General features: G+C 39.8%; 1 protein-coding gene across 7 annotated transcripts in view; it reads left to right on the top strand.

Annotated features, from left to right (window-relative positions):
- Positions 1 to 19,337, top strand: part of SCN8A (sodium voltage-gated channel alpha subunit 8) — a 221,336-nt gene that overhangs the window by 65,373 nt on the left and 136,626 nt on the right. For all 7 annotated transcript variants that reach the window (XM_063785628.1, XM_054663320.2, XM_054663321.2 and 4 more), the window contains exon 2: positions 5,746 to 6,075. Coding sequence is in view for 5 of the 7 variants with exons in the window: in XM_054663320.2 (XP_054519295.1) it covers positions 5,800 to 6,075 (276 nt within the window). In the remaining 2 variants the exon portion in view is untranslated. The remainder of the gene's footprint in view (positions 1 to 5,745; positions 6,076 to 19,337) is intronic.

The following is a 19,337-nucleotide window of genomic DNA, read 5'->3' as shown; positions in this document are numbered from 1 at the left end:
GTACAAATGCACATTCCTACCAACAGTGTATAAGAGTTCCCCTTTCTCACAGGAAGGGGAACATCATACACCGGGGCCTGTTGTGGGGGTGGGGGAGGGGGGAGGAATAGCATTAGGAGATATACCTAATGTAAATGTTGAGTTAATGGGTGCAGCACACCAACATGGCACATGTATACATATGTAACAAACCTGCACGTTGTGCACATGTACCCTAGAACTTAAAGTACAATAAAAAAAAGAAAAGAAAAAAAAGTTCCTTTTCTCTGCACCCTTGTCAGCATTCATTATACTTTGTTTTTTTAATAATAGCTATTTTAACTGGGATAAGACAATATCTCATGGTGGTTTTGTTTTGCGTTTCCCTGATGATAAGTGATGAGCATTTTTACATATACGTTTTGGCCATTTATATGTCTTGTTTTGAGAGATGCCTATTCAGTTCATTTGCCTATGTTTTAATTGAATTATTTAGTCTTTTGCTGTTGTTTGAGTTCCTTATATATTCTGGATATTAATCCCTTGTCAAGGAATAGTTCACAAATATTTTCTCCCATTCTACTGGTTGTCTCTTCACTCTGCTGATTGTTTCCTTTGCTGTGCAGAAGCTTTTTAGTTTGATATAATCCCATTTGTCTATTTTTGCCTGTGTTTCCTGTGCTTTTGAGGTCTTCTCCATAAAATCTTTGCCCAGACCAATGTCCTGAAGTGTTTCTCCTATGTTTTCTTCTAGTAGTTTCATACTTACATGTAAGTCTTTAATTCATTTTGAGTTGATTTTTGTATGTGGTGAGAGATAGGGTTCCAGTTTCATTCTTCTGCATATGGTTATCCAGTTTTCCCGGCACCATTTATTGAAGAAATTATCCCTCCCCAATGAATGTTCTTGGTGCCTTTGTCAAAACTCAGTTGGCTATTAATATGTGGATTTAATTCTGTGTTCTCTATTCTTTTTCATTGGTCTGTGTGTCTTTTTATGCTAATACCATGTTGTTCTGGATACTGTATCTTTGTAGTATATTTTGAAATCCAATAGTGTGATAACTCCAGCTTTGTTCCTTTTGCTCAGGATTACTTTGGCTTTTCAAGGTCTTTTGTGGTTCCATAGAAATTTTAGGATTGTTTTTTCTATTTCTGTGAATAATTTCATTGGTATTTTGATAAGGATTGTATTGAACCTGTAGATGGCTTTTGGTAGTATGGTTATTTTCACAATATTAATTCTTGCAGTTCATGAACATGGGATGTCTTTCCACTTTTTTTTGTGATCTTTGATTTTTCATCAGTGTTTTAGTTTTCCTGGGGAGATCTTTCACCTTCCTGGTTAAATTTATTCCTAGGTCTTACTATTTTTTTGGTGGCTATTATAATTGGGATTGCTTTCTTGATATCTTTTTCTGCTAGTTTGTTGTGGATGTATAGAAATGCTACTGATTTTTGTACGTTGATTCTGTACCCTGCATGAAATACCATAGAAAGGAATGAAGTACTGATACGTGCTACATTATAGATGAGCCTTGAGAACACTATGCTAAGTGAAAGAAGTCAGACACAAAGGCTCACATATTGTGTGAGTCCATTTATATGAAACATCTAGAATAGATACATCAGTAGAGAGAGAATGAAGACTGATAGTTACTAGGAGCTGGTGGCAAAGGGTGGAGGCTGAAGGTTGGGAATGGAGAGAAACTGCTTATGTTTTAGAACTAGATAACTGGTAGTGTGAATGTACTAATTGCCACTGAATTGTTCACCTTAAAGTGGTTAATTTTATGTTATGTAAATTGCATCCCAATAAATTACTTTTTTAAAAAATACGAGATGCTGCTATACCCACCAGAGTGGGTAAAATTCAGAAGACTGTCATTCCAAGTGTTGATGAGGATTTGGAACAACTGGAACCCTCTTATATTGCTGGTAGGAATATTACTAAAGCTAAATATCTGCCATTCTCTGACCCAGCATTCCACTCCTAGCTATATGCCAAAAAGAAATAAAGGTATGGCTACCAAAAGACACCTACAAGAAGGCTCTTAGCAGCTTTTATTCATAATAGCTTAAAACTATAAACAACTTAGATGCCCATCAAGGTAGAATGGATAAATTGTACTACATTCATGCATGGAATACTATGCAGAATGAACTACTGCTACACATATAAGAAGATGAATTTCACAGAAATAGTGTTGGGTGAAAGAAGCCAGAACCCAAAGAGTATGTTTATAGTCTACTTATATGAGGTTCAGGTAGAAGCAAAACTAATATATGGTGATAACTGTCAGAATAGCTTTTGCTAGGGGTGGTTATTGATGGCTCATGAGAGCTGTCTGGGATGCTGAAAGTAAATTTTCTACATCTTGATTTCAGTGGTGGTTACACAGGCACATACATATGTACAAAATAAGCTGTGCACTTAAGGTTTGCATACTTTATTGTATTATACCTTCAAAAAATTTAAAACTCAGAATACAGTTACCAGCGCAGGTGTTCTTGCAGAGAAGCCATAGAAGAGAATGTTTATGATGCATACGGTTGTAGAATGCCTTGAGTGGCAGTGAAATGGCAGAAATTTGGAATCTGTCCTATAACTGGTAAGTTTGAGGGAGGGAAATGACTTAATGAAAGCAGATTTTTAAGGAAATGGATCCTTGGAAATATGCCTGGTGGACTGAGGGCTGGTCCACTAGTGGGGAGACTACTGCAGTAGGACCTGAATTAGGGCAATACTATTGAAAATGGAAGCTCTGAAGGAAGAGCAATTGGAAAGGCTGATGACTGGTTGGGTATGGATAGCAAAAGGGGACTTGGCAGAGATAACTGAGATTCCATGCCGGATGGCTGGTCCAGAAATAAGAAAGCCAGGAAGAGGAATCAGTTTTGGAGTAAGATGAATAGTTTTTAAATGCTTTAGTTTGAAAGTCATAGCAGGCCACTAGAGACAGCTGTGGGACTCAGGAGAACAATCAGGGCCAGTGAGAGAAATCTGAAAATTACCAATGTACAAATTATTTTGAATAAATGAGATCCCTAAAAGACTGTAACAGAGAAATTTCAGAAGGCCAGCCCTTAGAGAAGGAAGAGTTGATGAGGAAGAGGAGACTGCAGCTGTAGTTCAACCAGGATAACATAGTGTCACTTAAGCCAAACAAAGAGAGTGGGGGTGGAGATGTAAAGGGAGAAGATACAGGAAAAGGTACAATTGAAGATGGGATGAAGAGCAGGGGTAATCGAGAGGACACAGTCTTGGAGAAGACAGGAAGAAACAGGATCTGAAAGCAAAGACAGAGAACTTAGCCCTGGGCTGCTGTGAAGAACCCAGGTGCCTGCAATTAGACCACAAGAATTTGTCAGCATCTTCAGTGACTTACTCTTGCAGTGTTCTTTGTCCTCTGCATAGGAACAGAGAGTGACCTAGGATTGAGAATGAGTGTGAATGTAGGAGCCAAGGAGTCTTCATGCATTTGGTCTCATTATGGGTTTCAGGCATAATCTTATTCACTGTGAAAGGGATACAAAAGAAGTTTAAGACCTCTGGGAATTTATTCTCTAAAAGGTACAATTCGGCAATGATTAAGTGCCAAAACAAGTTTATTTAGTGTGTTTCAAATCTTCTTCTGGCTCTATAACTTTGGGCAAGCTACATTAGTTTTCTCTGACTCTGTTTCTTTATCTGTTAAGTGGTGATAATAATATCTGCCTCATATGCTGTTCTGGAGATTGAACGAGTTAATACCAGCAAGGTGCTTGGAATAATGCTTGAAACATAGTATGTGATAAATGTTAGCTAAGGTCATGGTGGAGTGCTGTAGGAGTGTAGAAAGGGAAATAATTAGTCAAGGCTGAGTTGGTGGGAAGACTGTGGAGGAGTAGGGATTTATTGGGGGGCAATGCAAGGATGGGTAGGAGAAGAATGAAGGAAAAGGAATTTTAGGTTGGGGAAAGCATTGTAACTAGTCTTAGATCAGTAAAGCCATAACATCTATGTGATTTACTTACTAAACAAAACTATTCCTGTTAGGGAGTAGTGGGACATAGCAAAGGAGGATAAATAACTGATATTTATTATAATGAAAGAAGTTCTGAGATGGGGCACCAGAGCATTTTGGTTGTGATTTTTATCCTGGCCCTGTGACTCAGGGCAAGTTGTCTGATGTCTTAGGACCCCACCTTTCCTCATCTAAAATCAAATAGACTAAATTTGTAAAATCCTTACAGCTCTGAATTCCTTAGATAATTCCTACATGGAAATGATTTCTCTGACCCCACTGTCTGTAGGATGGTGGTGGTTTTTGCGCAGCGTGAAGCCAACTGGCCTATGTGGGGCAAACTTGTGGTTATGGCCTCTTTAGCCCCCTGCTGTGAGTGAGCAAGCTGACCGGCCCTCATACAGACACTACACACTGTCTTGCAACACTTAGCAATCACCACTGCTCCAGAGATCTGGAATCTCAGCAGGTGGATTTGTGGAAGGAGCTCTTGGGTATCTCATTCCCAACTTATTTAGAGTTAACTCTACTACTGTTCTCTTGAGGAGCCTCAAGGTTTAGTTGCCTTGAAGTGGACCTTGAGGGCTAAGCAAAAGGGGAAAGAACAATCTTTAGTCTTAAAAAAAAAATTCCTGGATTGTTCTTATGGTGTTCACAAAACTAAAGAGAAAAAAGCAGTACCATGAGCACCCAATGAACTGCCAGCAAAGCCCTAAGCCTTTCACAGTAAACTTACCTGCTCAGGTCATTTTGTGCTTGAAACTTAATACTGCTGCTTTTGAAACCAGGAATTGATTCCTCCATTTTACTGCATGTGTTTAAATAATCCAGGACTCTTATAAACATAAATGGAAAATGGGCTTTTCAAATACCATGCTTAGAAATCATTGGCTCTCATAAGACATTACTTCAGTTTTCTTTTTAGAAGGGAATTTTTGTTTGCAACTGTTCTCACGTCTCTGTCCTTCCTGGTTTGAGCCCCTCTCAGGAGTCGCACACAGGCCCTTCTGCTGCTGCTCTGCCTGCAGTGCTGCAGTGCTGTTGCATCAGAGGAAGTTCTCTAGGATTCCACTCCCATTTGCTTTTTCTAGTTGCTAAGCAGGCGGCACTTAGAACAGTATCTGCCCTCTGAGCTTGATGGTTGAAGAAGATACTTTTGGACTTTTATGCTGGATGGATTTTACACAACTTGATGATTGAAAAATAACTTGAAATGGAAGAACTAAAGCAGATGGAAGCGATTTTATCTATATTTTGTGTCTCCAAAGTTTGAAGGGTTTATTTTGTTTTCAGAAACTGAAATTTGAGAAGAATGACAATTTATCCCCATCTTGCCCTTGAAAGGAAGAGTTTTTCTTTGGGGAGTGGAGCTTTAGGAAAGGAAGGTGACTTGAACTGTAAGGACTTCACAGCTAATATATGCCCCTGGGTAATGTTACATAGTCCTTATTTGTTTAGAATAGAAGTTCCTTGAGGGAGTAGAATATATCCTTTTTGTCGTATGTGGTTCCTAATAGTGAGTTGCATCTAAGTGAATATAATAAATAACTAGCAATTCAGGAGACTCCTGATCTTTGATCTCCCTTGGCAGATCAGTCCATGCCACAGATTTCCTGAAAAGAAAAATAAGCATGTCATGGAAGAAACTATGTGTTTTTTTGCAAAGGTTGTGAATTAAGGTTGAGAGTGAGATGGTTTAGTCTGGCCTCTTTTTAGAGCAGTGATTGATTAATGCTGTCTGTGTTGCTGTTTCTTCCAGAGCTGACCTGTCCTGGACGCAGCATAACTAACGAAGCTGCTGCAGGATGAGAAGATGGCAGCGCGGCTGCTTGCACCACCAGGCCCTGATAGTTTCAAGCCTTTCACCCCTGAGTCACTGGCAAACATTGAGAGGCGCATTGCTGAGAGCAAGCTCAAGAAACCACCAAAGGCCGATGGCAGTCATCGGGAGGACGATGAGGACAGCAAACCCAAGCCAAACAGCGACCTGGAAGCAGGGAAGAGTTTGCCTTTCATCTACGGGGACATCCCCCAAGGCCTGGTTGCAGTTCCCCTGGAGGACTTTGACCCATACTATTTGACGCAGAAAGTGAGTTGGAGGAGGAGGAGCAGCTGCAGATACCCGTTTCCTAACAGGCTTAGGGAGATGGGGGAGAAAGAACTGTGTCTCTTTGCCAAAGTTTGGATAAGTAGTTAACCTTTTGTTTCAGTTCTGGCTTGTGGGGATTATTTTTCATTTTAATTGCTACTAAGGGTCATTTGTGGTCTTGGCACTCGTCAACTCTATTAATAAGACTTCTGATTTTGGCTCCAGGCCAGATCAGAAAAAGGGGATGTAAATGAAATGGGACTATTTAAAAGAGTCTTTAAAAGATGGGATAGTAAAAGATAGTACAGCCTCCCTCTCTCAAATACACATTCAAAATTCTATCTTTAATATAAAGATGATGTTACTATTGTGACATCAGTAGAGTAGTGTGGTGGAGATGGTGTATTTGCTCTCTTGTCTAGCTCCCTTTGTGACATTAGAGCATAGCTGCTGGGGACAGGAATAAAACTGAGTAAAGCAAACAGCCAATGAGGACAGACCCAGGTAATTGGCCCTGTTACACAGTTGTCTGGATTGATTCTTCCAGCACTGATTCTTGCAGTAGAGTCAATTCTGTTATTCATGCAAGTAGGGAGCTCAAGTGAAAGAACTACTAATCTTCATTTGGCCAAGACTTTCAAACTTCCTGAACAAATATTTGACTAAATCTTCAGCTACTTTCTCATGATTATCTTCTGAAACAAGGCACCAAGTAGAGAAACAAAGCCTCCTGGGTGATCCACCAGCTAAATAATTGAATCTTGAGGACTGGCATCAGACACCATTTTAGGGAACCCCTCATTTGACAGATTTTTTTTTTTTTGAGATGGAGTCTTGCTCTGTCGCCCAGGCTGGAGTGCAGTGGTGTGATCTCAGCTCACTGCAACCTCCGCCTCCTGGTTTCAAGCAATTCTCCTGCCTCAGTCTCCTGCGTAGCTGGGACTACAGGCTCAGAGCAGCTACGTAATAGAAAAAAGTGGAACCATTAGTCTGTTCTTTCACTGGGAAATCTAGAAAGTTTAATGAACAAAATGATATGATGTAAAGAACAGTAGATTGGAAGTAAGAAATCCTGATTCTACCATAATTTACCATGTTTATTATTTACTTTTTTTATTTTTTGAGACAGAGTCTCGCACTGTTGCCCAGACAGGAGTGCAGTGGTGCGATCTCAGCTCACTGCGACCTCTGCTTCCTGGGTTCAAGCGATTCTGCTGCCTCAGCCTCCTGAGTAGCTGGGACTACAGGCGCCCACCACCACACTCAGCTAATTTTTGTATTTTTAGTAGAGATGGGATTTCACCATGTTGGCCAAGCTGGTCTCAAACTCCTGACCTCAAGTGATTCACCCGCCTCAGCCTTCCAAAATGCTGGGATTACAGGTGTGAGCCATCGCACCTGGCCTTATTATTTACATTTTTATTTTTTAGTAAATGTATTGTCCAAGCTACCACAGATAATTTATGGGGAAATAAATGAAGAAAAAAACCTTCTCAAAACTAGTTTGTAACTTTCAGCAAGACACTTCATCTCTCTGGACCTAAACTATTTTTTCCAACGCAAATGCAAATTAATTTCTCATTTTCTTTTTGTTTTATAGTTTTTATTTTTTATTTTTCCTTTAACTTGTATTTTAAGTTCAGGGGTACACGTGCAGGATGTGCAGGTTTGTTGCATAGGTAAATGTGGGCCATGGTGATTTGCTGCACAGATCATCCCATCACCTAGGTATTAAGCCCGGCATCCATTAACTATTCTTCCTGATGCTCTCCCTCCCCCCATTCCCTACCTCTGACAGGCCCCGATGTGTGTTGATCCCTCCCATGTGTCCATGTGTTCTCATGATTCAGCTCCCACTTATAAGTAAGAATGTGTGGTGTTTGGTTTTCTGTTCCTGTGTTAGTTTGCTGAGGATAATGGCTTCCAGCTCCATCCACGTCCCTGCAAAGGACATGATCTCGTTTCTAATTTCTCATTTTCTTAAACCTGACAGGAGATATGAAAAAATATATAGAGCTAATAGTTGTTAGAGCCCAATTTTCCTTTGCATACTCCTTTCCCTGGTTCCTGCCCTATAGACAGCCTCTTTCCATTCCCAATGCCTCAGATTTCAGTGGCCTGGCTTGAGAGTGGGGACTTCCCAAAGAGAGTGGGTCTCTGGACCTGATGGGTGTCATTCATTGGATAGGCCAAATTGTTCTTGATGGTGCTCCATTAGAAGACTGATTCTTCATGGTAGAAATTCTGACTTCAGCCTTCGGCTTCATCACAAGGGTAAATTGTTCCTGGAAAGGATAACTTTAATAATTTTTTTTGGTAATCTTGAAAAAATATATACCACCCTACAGAAAAGCTCATAAAGTATAAATGCATAGCATAATGATTACAAACTAACAGCATGTCAAGAAAGAACATTGCTAGCACTTTAGATATGTTCATTGTACTTTTAAATGAAGGATATTTTACTTGATTAAAAATAATATTCTTGCTCAAGTTAACTTGCAAATCTTTACCAGCAGTGCTGATACTTCTATAGGGGTGGAAAAAGTCCACCTCCATTCTCCTAGGGTGCCAGCTGGGTCTGAGAATTAAATTGACATAACATAGATTAACAGGAGAAAAGCATAATACATGCTTTATGTAGCACGGGAACCCTCATGAAGAAATGAAGACCGTAGGCTGGGCGCAATGGTTCACGCCTGTAATCCCAGCACTTTGGGAGGCCGAGGTGGGTGGATCACAAGGTCAGGAGTTTGAGACCAGCCTGACCAACATGGTGAAACCCCATCTCTATTAAAAATACAAAAATTAGCTGGGTATGGTGGTACGGGCCTGTAATCCCAGCTACTCAGGAGGCTGAGTCAGGAGAATCACTTGAACCCGGGAGGTGGAGGTTGCAGTCAGCCAAGATTGTGCTACTGCACTCCAGCCTGGGTGACAGAGTGAGTCTGTCTCAAAAAAGAAAAAAAGAAAGAAATGAAGACCTAAAGAAGCAGAGTCAGTTATTTATATACTGGATTGGACAAAAAAGTAGTAAATTGTGAAGAAGCAACTAAATTATGTGGGCAGGCTTAAAAGATAAGACTTATTTAACAAGGTCAGTACAGTATTCTCTTGGTCTCACCTTCTCGCCCTTGAAGATAAGCATGTTGCCTTTCCTTCAGGTTCAGGGAGTGTCTTCCACACAGGAATTTCATCTTCCACTCTTAAGAAACAACAAGAAGGTCAGAGTGATTTTTTTGCACCCGCTGTTATACAAATGTCTTTAACTTAGTCAATATGCCAGAATAGCATATCTTAACCCCTTCACTTCTTGCTAACTAGGCCTTGTACTAAATTAGCAAGATCTCTTCTACAAGGAAGCACACTGGGAATTAACCCACAAATCAAAAAGTCATAAGGGTAGAAATGACTTTAAGAGGACATTCCTTTCTGTTTGCTCTTCAAGGGCTGCCTTAAATAATTCTTCGCAAAATAGAATCTCTTTTCTTTGCTAAATAATACCAGTGGAATCCTTTATCTTTTCCTCATAGGTCTCATTTTCTAACTGATGAATTGTCTTTGTGACTCTCACAAAAACTTGTTTCTCATTTCCTTCCCTCTTTCTCCTAGTGGGTAAGAGAGAACTCGTTTTCTATTAGTGAAGTTCTGGTTTTAGCGCGGATTTCACACTCCCAAGGGACACAGGGCCCTAAAAGTTGTGCACCACGTTTTCGAGATACTGTTATTTATTCCAGCTGGTACTGGTTTGGCTATCATAAGTATCTGAGGTCCTTGTTGGGTTTCACACTGACTTTTTCAGCTGGTCCCTGCAAACAATCTGAATCATCCTCTCTTTGAATTGCCTCAGACTTCTCAGTGCTACTTTACATTTTCTTTGTCTCTTGGTACTTCGTTCTAATACCTCCTTTCTTTTGGCTTTCTTGTTTTTCAGCTGTTTGCTACAAATAATTGTTTAAGGAACATTTAAATTTTTAAATTCAGTTTTTAAAATAGGTAATATATTTAAGTGGTTAAAAATTCAAAGGTACTTGGTAAATAAGTTTCCTTTTTACACCTGTCTCTCATCTGTCTATTTCCTATCTCCCTGCACAGGCAACCACTGATAGTAGTATCTTCCAGAGTTTCTTTATGTGTATGCAAGCAAAAACAAATATGTGTTTTATGGAACTTGAACTCCATTAAAAGCCTTTGTTCTTGTTTTTTTCCTGTTGTTTTCTTAAACCTATTGAAGTCTTAATTTTTTTTTTGTTTTTACTTATTATTATTATTATTTTTTGGAGACAGAGTCTAACTCCACGTTGGAGTGCAGTGATGCAATCATAGGTCACTGCAGCCTCAACCTCCTGGGCAACCTCCATCTCTGTCTCCCAAGTAGCTAGGATCATACGCATGCGCCACCACATCTGGCTAATTTTTGTATTTCTCCCACTTTTAAAAGTTTTTCTTGTTTAGTGAAAAATTAAGGACTTTTTCTCTGTTGCACAAAGTGCCTGTCTTCACTAAAAAAATGCTCTCCAATGCTTAATAATTTGTTGAATACAAAATGGCCATATATACTCCTAATGACTATCTTAAGTAGGCAGCCAGGAAATCTGTAGGTTAAGCTGAAACAAGGCCTTCAGAATTGACTCCTATCCCTTTTTAATTTCTTAGAACTGACAGTTGATATATGTGTCTTTTTTGTTTAATGGGTATACCGTGTTACAGTCATATAAACAAAAATTTAAATTACAAGATTGATCGATGTGTTTTTAAATAGGGCACACTCCTATTGCATTAAAAAAATTATATATGGCCGGGCCTGGTGGTTCACGCCTGTAATCCCAGCACTTTGGGAGGCTGAGTCAGGCGGATCACTTGAGGTCGGGAGTTCGAGACCAGCCTGACCAACATGGAGAAACCCTGTCTCTACTAAAAATACAAAATTAGCCAGGTGTGGTGGTGCATGCCTATAGTCCCAGCTACTCAGGAGGCTGAGGCAGGAGAATCGCTTGAACCCGGGAGGTGGAGGTTGTGGTGAGCCGAGATCACGCCATCGCACTCCAGCCTGGGCAACAAGAGTGAAACTCCATCTCAAAAAAAAAAAAAAAAAAAAAATTATATATAGCTTCCTAAAGTTCAGTTTACCTTCAACTTTTCAGGTGTACCTTTTTCTGCAAAGAGATATCTGCTTATTAGAATAATAGAAAATTATAATTTGGTAGCCTTAGACATCATCTAGTTCATCCTCCTCATTTTATAAATTTTATGAGGTGAAGTACTTTGTCAAAAGCCCACACCACTGTTGGTGGTATAACCAGGACTAGAGCTCATGCCTCCTGACCCTCCATTTATTACAACATATTTCTAGTTCCCCACTTTTCTAATTTTTTATTAATTGATTCTCAGCCTCAATTGGCTCAGTTCTGCTGAAGCTGGGCAGGGAAATAGAAGAAAAATAAGCTCCATTTTCTTTTATTCCTTAAAAATCCCTGTGGTTTTTAGGACAGGTCCTAAAAAGTGCAGTGGTAAGAGCAGTGCTTCTGGGGGAAAGGATTCATGTTAGCCCCCTGTATTGTATCTTCTCAAGTGAAGGAGCTCTGAGGTGTGCTATTCCAGGGACTTGGGCTTATTATCAATACCGCCAGTTATTCAACTGGACATGTGATCTTGAGGCAATTTGTTTAACCTTTCTACCACTTGTTACTTTTTAAAGGAAGAGTATTTCCTATCTGCCATAGTCCATCCCTAACCTATGGTAGGATAGTATACAATCATGTGTCACTTAACGATGGGGATACGTTCTGAGAAATGAGTTATTAGGCCATTTCATCCTTGTTTGAATGTCACAGAGTGTACTTACACAAATCTAGACGATGTAGCCTACTGCACCCCTAGGCTATATGGTATAGCCTATTGCTCCCAGGCTGCACACCTGTACAGCATGTTACCATATTGAATGCTGTAGACATTTGTAACACCATGGTATTTCTGTATCTAAACATAGCTAAACATAGAAAAGGTAATGCATTGTGCTATAGCTACAACTTTATGACAGATACAAGGTCACTGGGCAATAAGAATTTTTCAGCCTCATAATCGTCTTATGGAACTATCATCCCAAATATTGTTGACCAAAACATTGTTATGTGGTGTCTGACTATAGTGGAAAGAGTGCCTAACTGGGAATATAAAACCTTGTTTTAGTTCCGGCTTTGCTTCATGTTTGTACTTGGCCAAATCACTTTAATTTCCTTACCTACAATATTTGCAAAATAGAGTTAGACCCATATCTGTATCTTTCTAATTGTATTTCACACGTTTGCCTGTCACATATTGTATTTTAGCTGTGGCGAACTACTTCCTGTTTCCTTAGCGTGGAAGACCCCTCCACCCACCCACCTTCTTCTGGTGTCCCTCTCTTCCTGTTGGAATGTACTCTGTCTTTTAGTTTTACCTTTTGATATTCTACCCACACAGGCCCAGCCCAGAGGCCTCTTTTTCCTTGTAGCCTAACTTAATTATCTTACACTTGGAGAACTGATTACTCCTTTTAAATTTTTAAAACACATTAGGATCTTCAGTCCTACATTGGATAAGAAGTTGGTTTCAGGTTTAACTCAGGTTAGATGTGGAGGGTACCTGTGTTCCCAATAATGTTTGCAATTTTCTCCTTACTTCACTAATATTAGTGCCATCAGCTTAAGTGATACATACACATGCAGCCCTATATGAGCTCCTGGCAGAAAATCCTTGCCAAAACTGTGCTGACACACTTTCAACAGGTGTGCAGCACAGAGACCATTACGGAAGGATTTATGTTCATTAGGTGTGATTTGAAGTATTGCTAATAAGTTGTATTTCCTGCTTTTGCACAATAAGCCTAAATGCTGCTTTCTGTTTTAAATAAAAACTACATATTTTAAAACTTTGGTTTATTTTGTTGTTAAAAATTTTTTCCCAACAATATAAGGAAACAAAATGATGTTTCAGTTATTTTATTTACCAAATCAAATTGAGATAAATGCTTTGAGACACTGGGAGGTGGGCCCTTCTCAAGGGGATAGGTCATTGATGGGCATGTATGGTCTTGTCCCCTCTCTAAGTATGGCTACCTAGAGGAGAAGGAATTTAATTAAGCATTCCTAAATCAGATTTCTCTTTTGTAGCCTTGGCAATAGACCAAAAGTTGGGAAATCTTATTTCTGATCCCATCCCTGTGTAATTTCAGGTGATCTTGGGCATGCCATTTAACCATTTAAGGTCTCAATTCCTCCAATCTAGAAAATTAAGATTATGCTAACAGCTAACATGTCACTTATTACAGGTTGCAGTATAGACCATTTCTGTAAGAAAAATCCAGGTCATCTAATTTGATTGGAATGTGGGGAAGTGACTGAGGAACAGTGGAAGATGAGGCTGGGGAGGGTGAGCTGGAGCAAATCCTGGAGGGCTTAGAATGTTAGACTCAGAGGTGTGGTGTTTGTTTGAGAAGCAGTAGAGAACTACTGAAGGTTCTGGAATGGGAGTAAGGATACGTGATGATAGCTGTGCTTAGAGAGGTGAATGGGACGACAATATGTAAGCTGGGCCAGAAGGAAAGAGAACTGAAACAGGCAGATCAGCTATGAAATAATGAAGGTCTGAGTTACAGTGGTGGGAGTGGAAATTAAGGGGATTGGATGAATTCAATATGATTTATGATAGATTATGGAGGGTTAAGGAAGGAATCGAGCATGCAATTATTCATTTGACAATTTGATAAATTGTTACTGAGTGTTTTCTATATGCCGGGGCTCTGTTCCGTGCCCTTGGGAACAAAACAGACAAGCCATATACGTTGTTGGAACTTAGTTTTTTTGTTAGGGAAACACATAACAAACAAATACGGAAATAAAATTATTACTGATAATGATACGTGCATTAATGAAGATAACATGTTCCAGCTACTTTAGAGGCTTATGGTGCTCTAATTTGGTACAGAGACTAAACTTGGAGAATCCAGAAGAATCAAAGATTATATGGTCTCTCAAATATTCAGTATCTTAAATAGGCCTTCAGCAAGTACTAAATTATAATCTTTAAAAGAGCCAATTTTGAGAGCATTTGCCCCTCTTGGATTTTTACACAGACAGAAATAAAATATACTTGAGCATCAGTGTGAGCTATTGGGGTGCTTACAAAGAAACCCAGCATTTTCTCCAGGTTTAACTCGGGTTAGATATGGAGGGTACCTGTGTTCCCAATAATGTTTGCAATTTTCTCCAGTCCTAAGTTCTCATGCAAGTACTAAGCTGTGATTCCATAGTTCTGAGCCACATAGGGTATAGACATAGACAGCTTTTACCTGAATTCTAGGATGTGTGTTATTAGCCAGTCACCTCAGCCATAAAATTCCACTGATTGGTAATTTTAGGAATTAGTTTCTGTTGGTTTCTCCAGGGTGTGATTTGTGCAATCTTATCATAACAAAAATTTACCTGTGGAATGGGACTATTTAATAATGGCCATTTAAATGTTAAAGAATGTTTCAAGATTATGATAATATCGATCATCTCTGACAATAATTAAACATATTTTAAGTGCTTTCTTAGTTAAGGAGAGAAAACTGTGTTATTATTTTACAGAGGGATGCTTCTCTTTTGAATTGTTTCCAAATTGACAAATGAGTTGTAAATGTTTCTTTACATATAACACTATTTGACACAACTTGAGATCAGGATTGTCCCATCATATGACAATTTCTGCTAACTCTGATTTTACCAGAAGAATTTTTGATACAAGCTCCGAAGATGCATTTCTATTCCAGACACTGTTGAGCCTGCAAAGTTTGACCTATGGAACCAAGTTGGAATAAAAGATTCTGCTGATTTCAGAGAATAGGGTGCCCCATCTACTGTTCAAGACCAATCCCTCACCCCTGTCTTTGACCCTGTGCCTTTCTACCTCCTCTGGAATTTCACTCCTTTGGTTACCCTCTCTCTTTTCTGTATTTTCCGTCTTTCCTCTCATATAGGTTCCTTTCCCATAGTCTGTAAACACACTCAAAGCCTCTCCCATCCTAATGAATCCTCGCTTGACCTCCTGTCCCCAGGTAGTCTAATCGCTTCCCATGCCACTGAAAATTGTAAAGAGGAGGGTTTACTCACCACATACACATATCTACCCACTCCTCCATCCTTGAAGCCTGACTGCATCCTCACCCCTTTCATGATATTATAAGATCTTCCCAATAACATCTCAAATGGCCAAGTCTAAGATTTTTTTTAAGTTCTTAACTCACTAAACCTCTCTGCAGTGTTTGACACCATTTATTATTCCCTGACTCTTATATCTCTTTACTTTCTTGGCCTAATTTTCTTTTTATCTCAAATGTTTCCTTCTCTTTCATGTTCTCAACCTTTCCCTAAAATGTTTATATTCCCCCAGATTCAGTTCTTGGCCCATGTTCCTCTCAGTTGGCACATTCTCCCTGGATGATCTCATCCAGCCTCAGTTCGAGGACTCCTGACTCTAGCCTAGCCTAGAATGTTCCTTAAATATTCAACACCTTGCCAGTCATCTGTTTCTGGATTTTCCCACAGGTTACTCAGTATATTCAGAATTGAACTCATTTTCTTCCCCTCAAACCTGCTTATCTTCTTTTATCTACTTTCCTAGTTGATGGCACCAGCAAAATTCTAGATATCATTTTTGACTCCCCAATTTTCTTCAGTCCCTGAGGATTGCCAATACTAGGGATATCTCAGTATAATGATGCACGCTTTCACAAGTATGAAACAGTTGTGGCTCCAGAAACATTAACTTGCTTCCTCAAGTTCCCTCAACTAATATGTGGTAGAGTCAGGTTTCTGTTCCAGGAATCTGTGAATTTCACCTTCGTGGTCTTTCTTCCATGCCCTGCTGTCTATATAGAGCATATTGCAGGATCATTTTTTTGGTTTTGTTTCCTATCATTTTTAGAGAATTTTCTATCATTTTGCATTGCCTCAATATGAAGTTAGTATAGTCAGCCCTCCATACCCATGGGTTCCACATTTAAGAATTTGGGGAAATTATTTGGGGAAAAAAGCACATCTGTACTGAACATGTACAGATATTTTTTCTTGTAATTATTCCCAAACAATATAGTATAACTATTTATAAAGCATTTACATTGTATTAAGTATTATAAGTAATCTAGAGATGATTTAAAATTTACTGATGTGCATAGGTTATGTGCAAATACAATATCATCTTATGTCAGGGATTGAGCATCTGTGGATTTTGGTATCCCTGGGAGTCCTGGAGCCAATCCCCCGTGGATACTGAGGAACAACTGTATGTTGTTGTGTTTAGTTCATTTGTTTCATACCATACCTTCAGCATGGTATCTGACACATAGAAAAGGAGAGAAGACTTTTCAAACTAAAATTAGTGAATTTTTATGGGTAGATGAGCTAAGGGGTAGAAAAGTGACCGTATAGTTTCAACTGGGCACCCAGAAGAAAGTTGGATATAGTTAAAGGTTAGGTGATTTTAGCTATAGTATTTCTTTATGAAAGAAGAGATTCATACATTCAACAAACATGTATGAACTGTCTACCTTGTGCCAGATAGGCATCACATTATGTACTGTGCTTGCTAAGCTGAGAAAATCATAGTAGATGGAAGATAAACCCCTCCCCTTCACGGATCTCAGGGTCCAGTGAGAGATACTGGTATGTAAACCTCAATAACAATATTCTGTGTTAACTGCTCTAATAGAAGTAAGTACAAGTGTTATAAGGACACACAGGAGGGAAGGACAATTCTATTGAAGAGAGTTGAATGGGGCTGTCTTCATAGAGGATGTGATCTTTGACCTGGACCTTTAAATATTAAAGTATGGTTAAAAAAAAATTCACCTGTCAAGAGAAGAGATGAGAGAGTAGTTCAGGTGTGAGGAACAGTGCATATAAAGGCCGAGAGACATGACACAGGTTTAATTGTTTAAAATAGTGAGTGTAGCTGTAACTGAAGCATAGAGTGTGGTTTGGTAAGACAGGAGATAAAGCCTAGAGGCAGGTTGGAGCCAATGAGTGCATCCTAAGGGGTTTTGTTTTCTCTCACTTCCAGAGTTCCCAGGTTGGAAATAACCTTTGGGACCCATTTTGAGCTAGTGCAGCCTTGCTCTGGATTCTTGCTCTAACTTGTGCACAAGTGTCCTTCCTGCAGGCTTGTGCCAAGTATGTGGATCCAAATTAAGAGAAATATTAGCCCCTTCTTGTCATCTTCTTCTTTTTTTTTTTTTGAGAGAGAGTCTTGTTCTGTCACCCAGGCTGGAGTGCAGTGGCACAGTCTCGGCTCACTGCAACCTCCGCCTCCCGGGTTCAAATGATTCTCCTGCCTCAGCCTCCCTAGTAGCTGGGATTACAGGTGCATGCCACCACGCCTGGCTAATTTTTTTGTATTTTTAGTAGAGACGGGGTTTCGCCATGTTGACCAGGCTGGTCTTGAGCTCCTGACCTCAGGTAATCCACCCGCCTCGGCCTCCCAAAATGATGGGATTACAGGCGTGAGCCACTGCACCTGGCCAGCCCCTTCTTGTCTTCTAATGGCCACTCTGTGTTTGGAGCCAAAGAGCTGAAGGAGTGACAGTACTGTGTGATAGCAGCGGCAGCATCATAACCACATTTAACAAGTGCCTGTTCTGTACCAGCCACTGTGTTAAGGACTCCTTGTGACCCTTCATTTAATCTTTGTAACAACCTGATAAAATTGGAATAGTGATTGATGGCACCCACTTTATCAATAAGAAAACTGAGCCTTAGCAACCTTAACATAAGTTGCCTAAGATCATGACAGCTAATGAGTGACAGAGCTGGGTATTGAATCCAGGTCTTTCTGGCCTCAAAGCCTGTAAACCACTCTGCTTTGCTGCTTTCTAAGAGAGAGGAGAGTGAGAATAGATTCTAGAATATGAATTCAGTAAATAGAGGGGTTAATACGCTTTACATAATAAGCCTGCATTTTGCTCTTGCTTAGAGCAACTGTAGTCTGTGCACTTTAAGAGGTTAAAGTAGAAGGTGATCAAAGTCAAATTTATATTGAAGGACAACAAGGAAGAATGGCCATGGAGGAGGGTCAGACCTGCCCTGCCCTGGGAAGCAGCATTGTGCTGGCTCAGCATTGAAGCAGGTGCACAGTGCTGCTGCTCTGCCCGGTATGGCTTCCTGTGACCAGAACATGAGCAGGAAGGGTGGCAGCTACTCCAAATGTAGGTTGGAGAGCATGGGGTTACAAGGTCAAAGCAAATGAAGAAGCGTATGCAGAAGCACCTGGAAAACTGTAAAGCCACAGGCAGATGTGGTGCTAGCATTATCTTCATCAAACTGAACTTGGAGAAAAGACCATAAACAGCACATGTAGGGGGTTCCGTTTTGCAACAGTTAAAGTTATTAAGTAGAGGAGATTCGTTCATTGATCTGAGGGTTGGACCAGATGACCTGGTGCAGTAAAAAGAGTTTAGAACTAGAAGCCGGGAGATCTAGTCCCTGGCAACTCCCCCGCCCCCCTCCTGCTCACTAGTGCTGTGACCTTAGTTTAGGCAGAGCATTCTGTGCTTGGTTTCTTGTTTGTGAAACGAATAGTTAGATTTGAGTAATAGTTTTGAAGCTTTTTAAAATTGTAGTATGCCTTGATAATTAAGAGTATAGGCTTTGTAGTTAGATTGCCTCAGTTCAATGCTAAATTTCACCACATAATAGCTGTGTTGTCTTGGGCAAGTTACTTAACCTCCTGCCTCAATTTTATCATCTGTAAAATAGTACCTACCTCATAGAGTAGTTGTGAGACAATTATTATATTAAGTATCTTAGTAAGGTGCCTGCCTGCCACATAGTAAATGCTTAATAAATATTGAATTTTATTATTTCTTCAAATAGACTCATAGGTAAAATTATCGGTTACTAAGAAGGAATTTTTAAAATACGGGATTTAGTGGTCTCTTTTGCTCCATTCTCAGTATAGTGTAATAGAGGCGTGGAAAATGATGGTTCTAAATAGTCACACAGCTCAAATAGACGTACACGCCTAGGGAAGAATTTTGCTGGTGTCTTTATGTCCTGCTTTGGTTTAGTATTTCTAAGGGGAGCTGGATAGTACCAGGACACGGGTACTCTGGAAATGCATTCCAGTTATGCCTTTGCTGGAGACTTTCCTGGGACACACTGGGGCTATATAATATAACCTATATTGTAATTTTACTTGAGGAATTCACTAGGCAGATTAGCATAAATCAGGATTCTTTTCAACATGGC

This window comes from Pan troglodytes, chromosome 10, assembly GCF_028858775.2.
Source record: "Pan troglodytes isolate AG18354 chromosome 10, NHGRI_mPanTro3-v2.0_pri, whole genome shotgun sequence".
NCBI classification, from domain to species: Eukaryota; Metazoa; Chordata; class Mammalia; order Primates; family Hominidae; genus Pan; species Pan troglodytes.
This window is presented reverse-complemented; position numbering and strand designations above follow the sequence as displayed.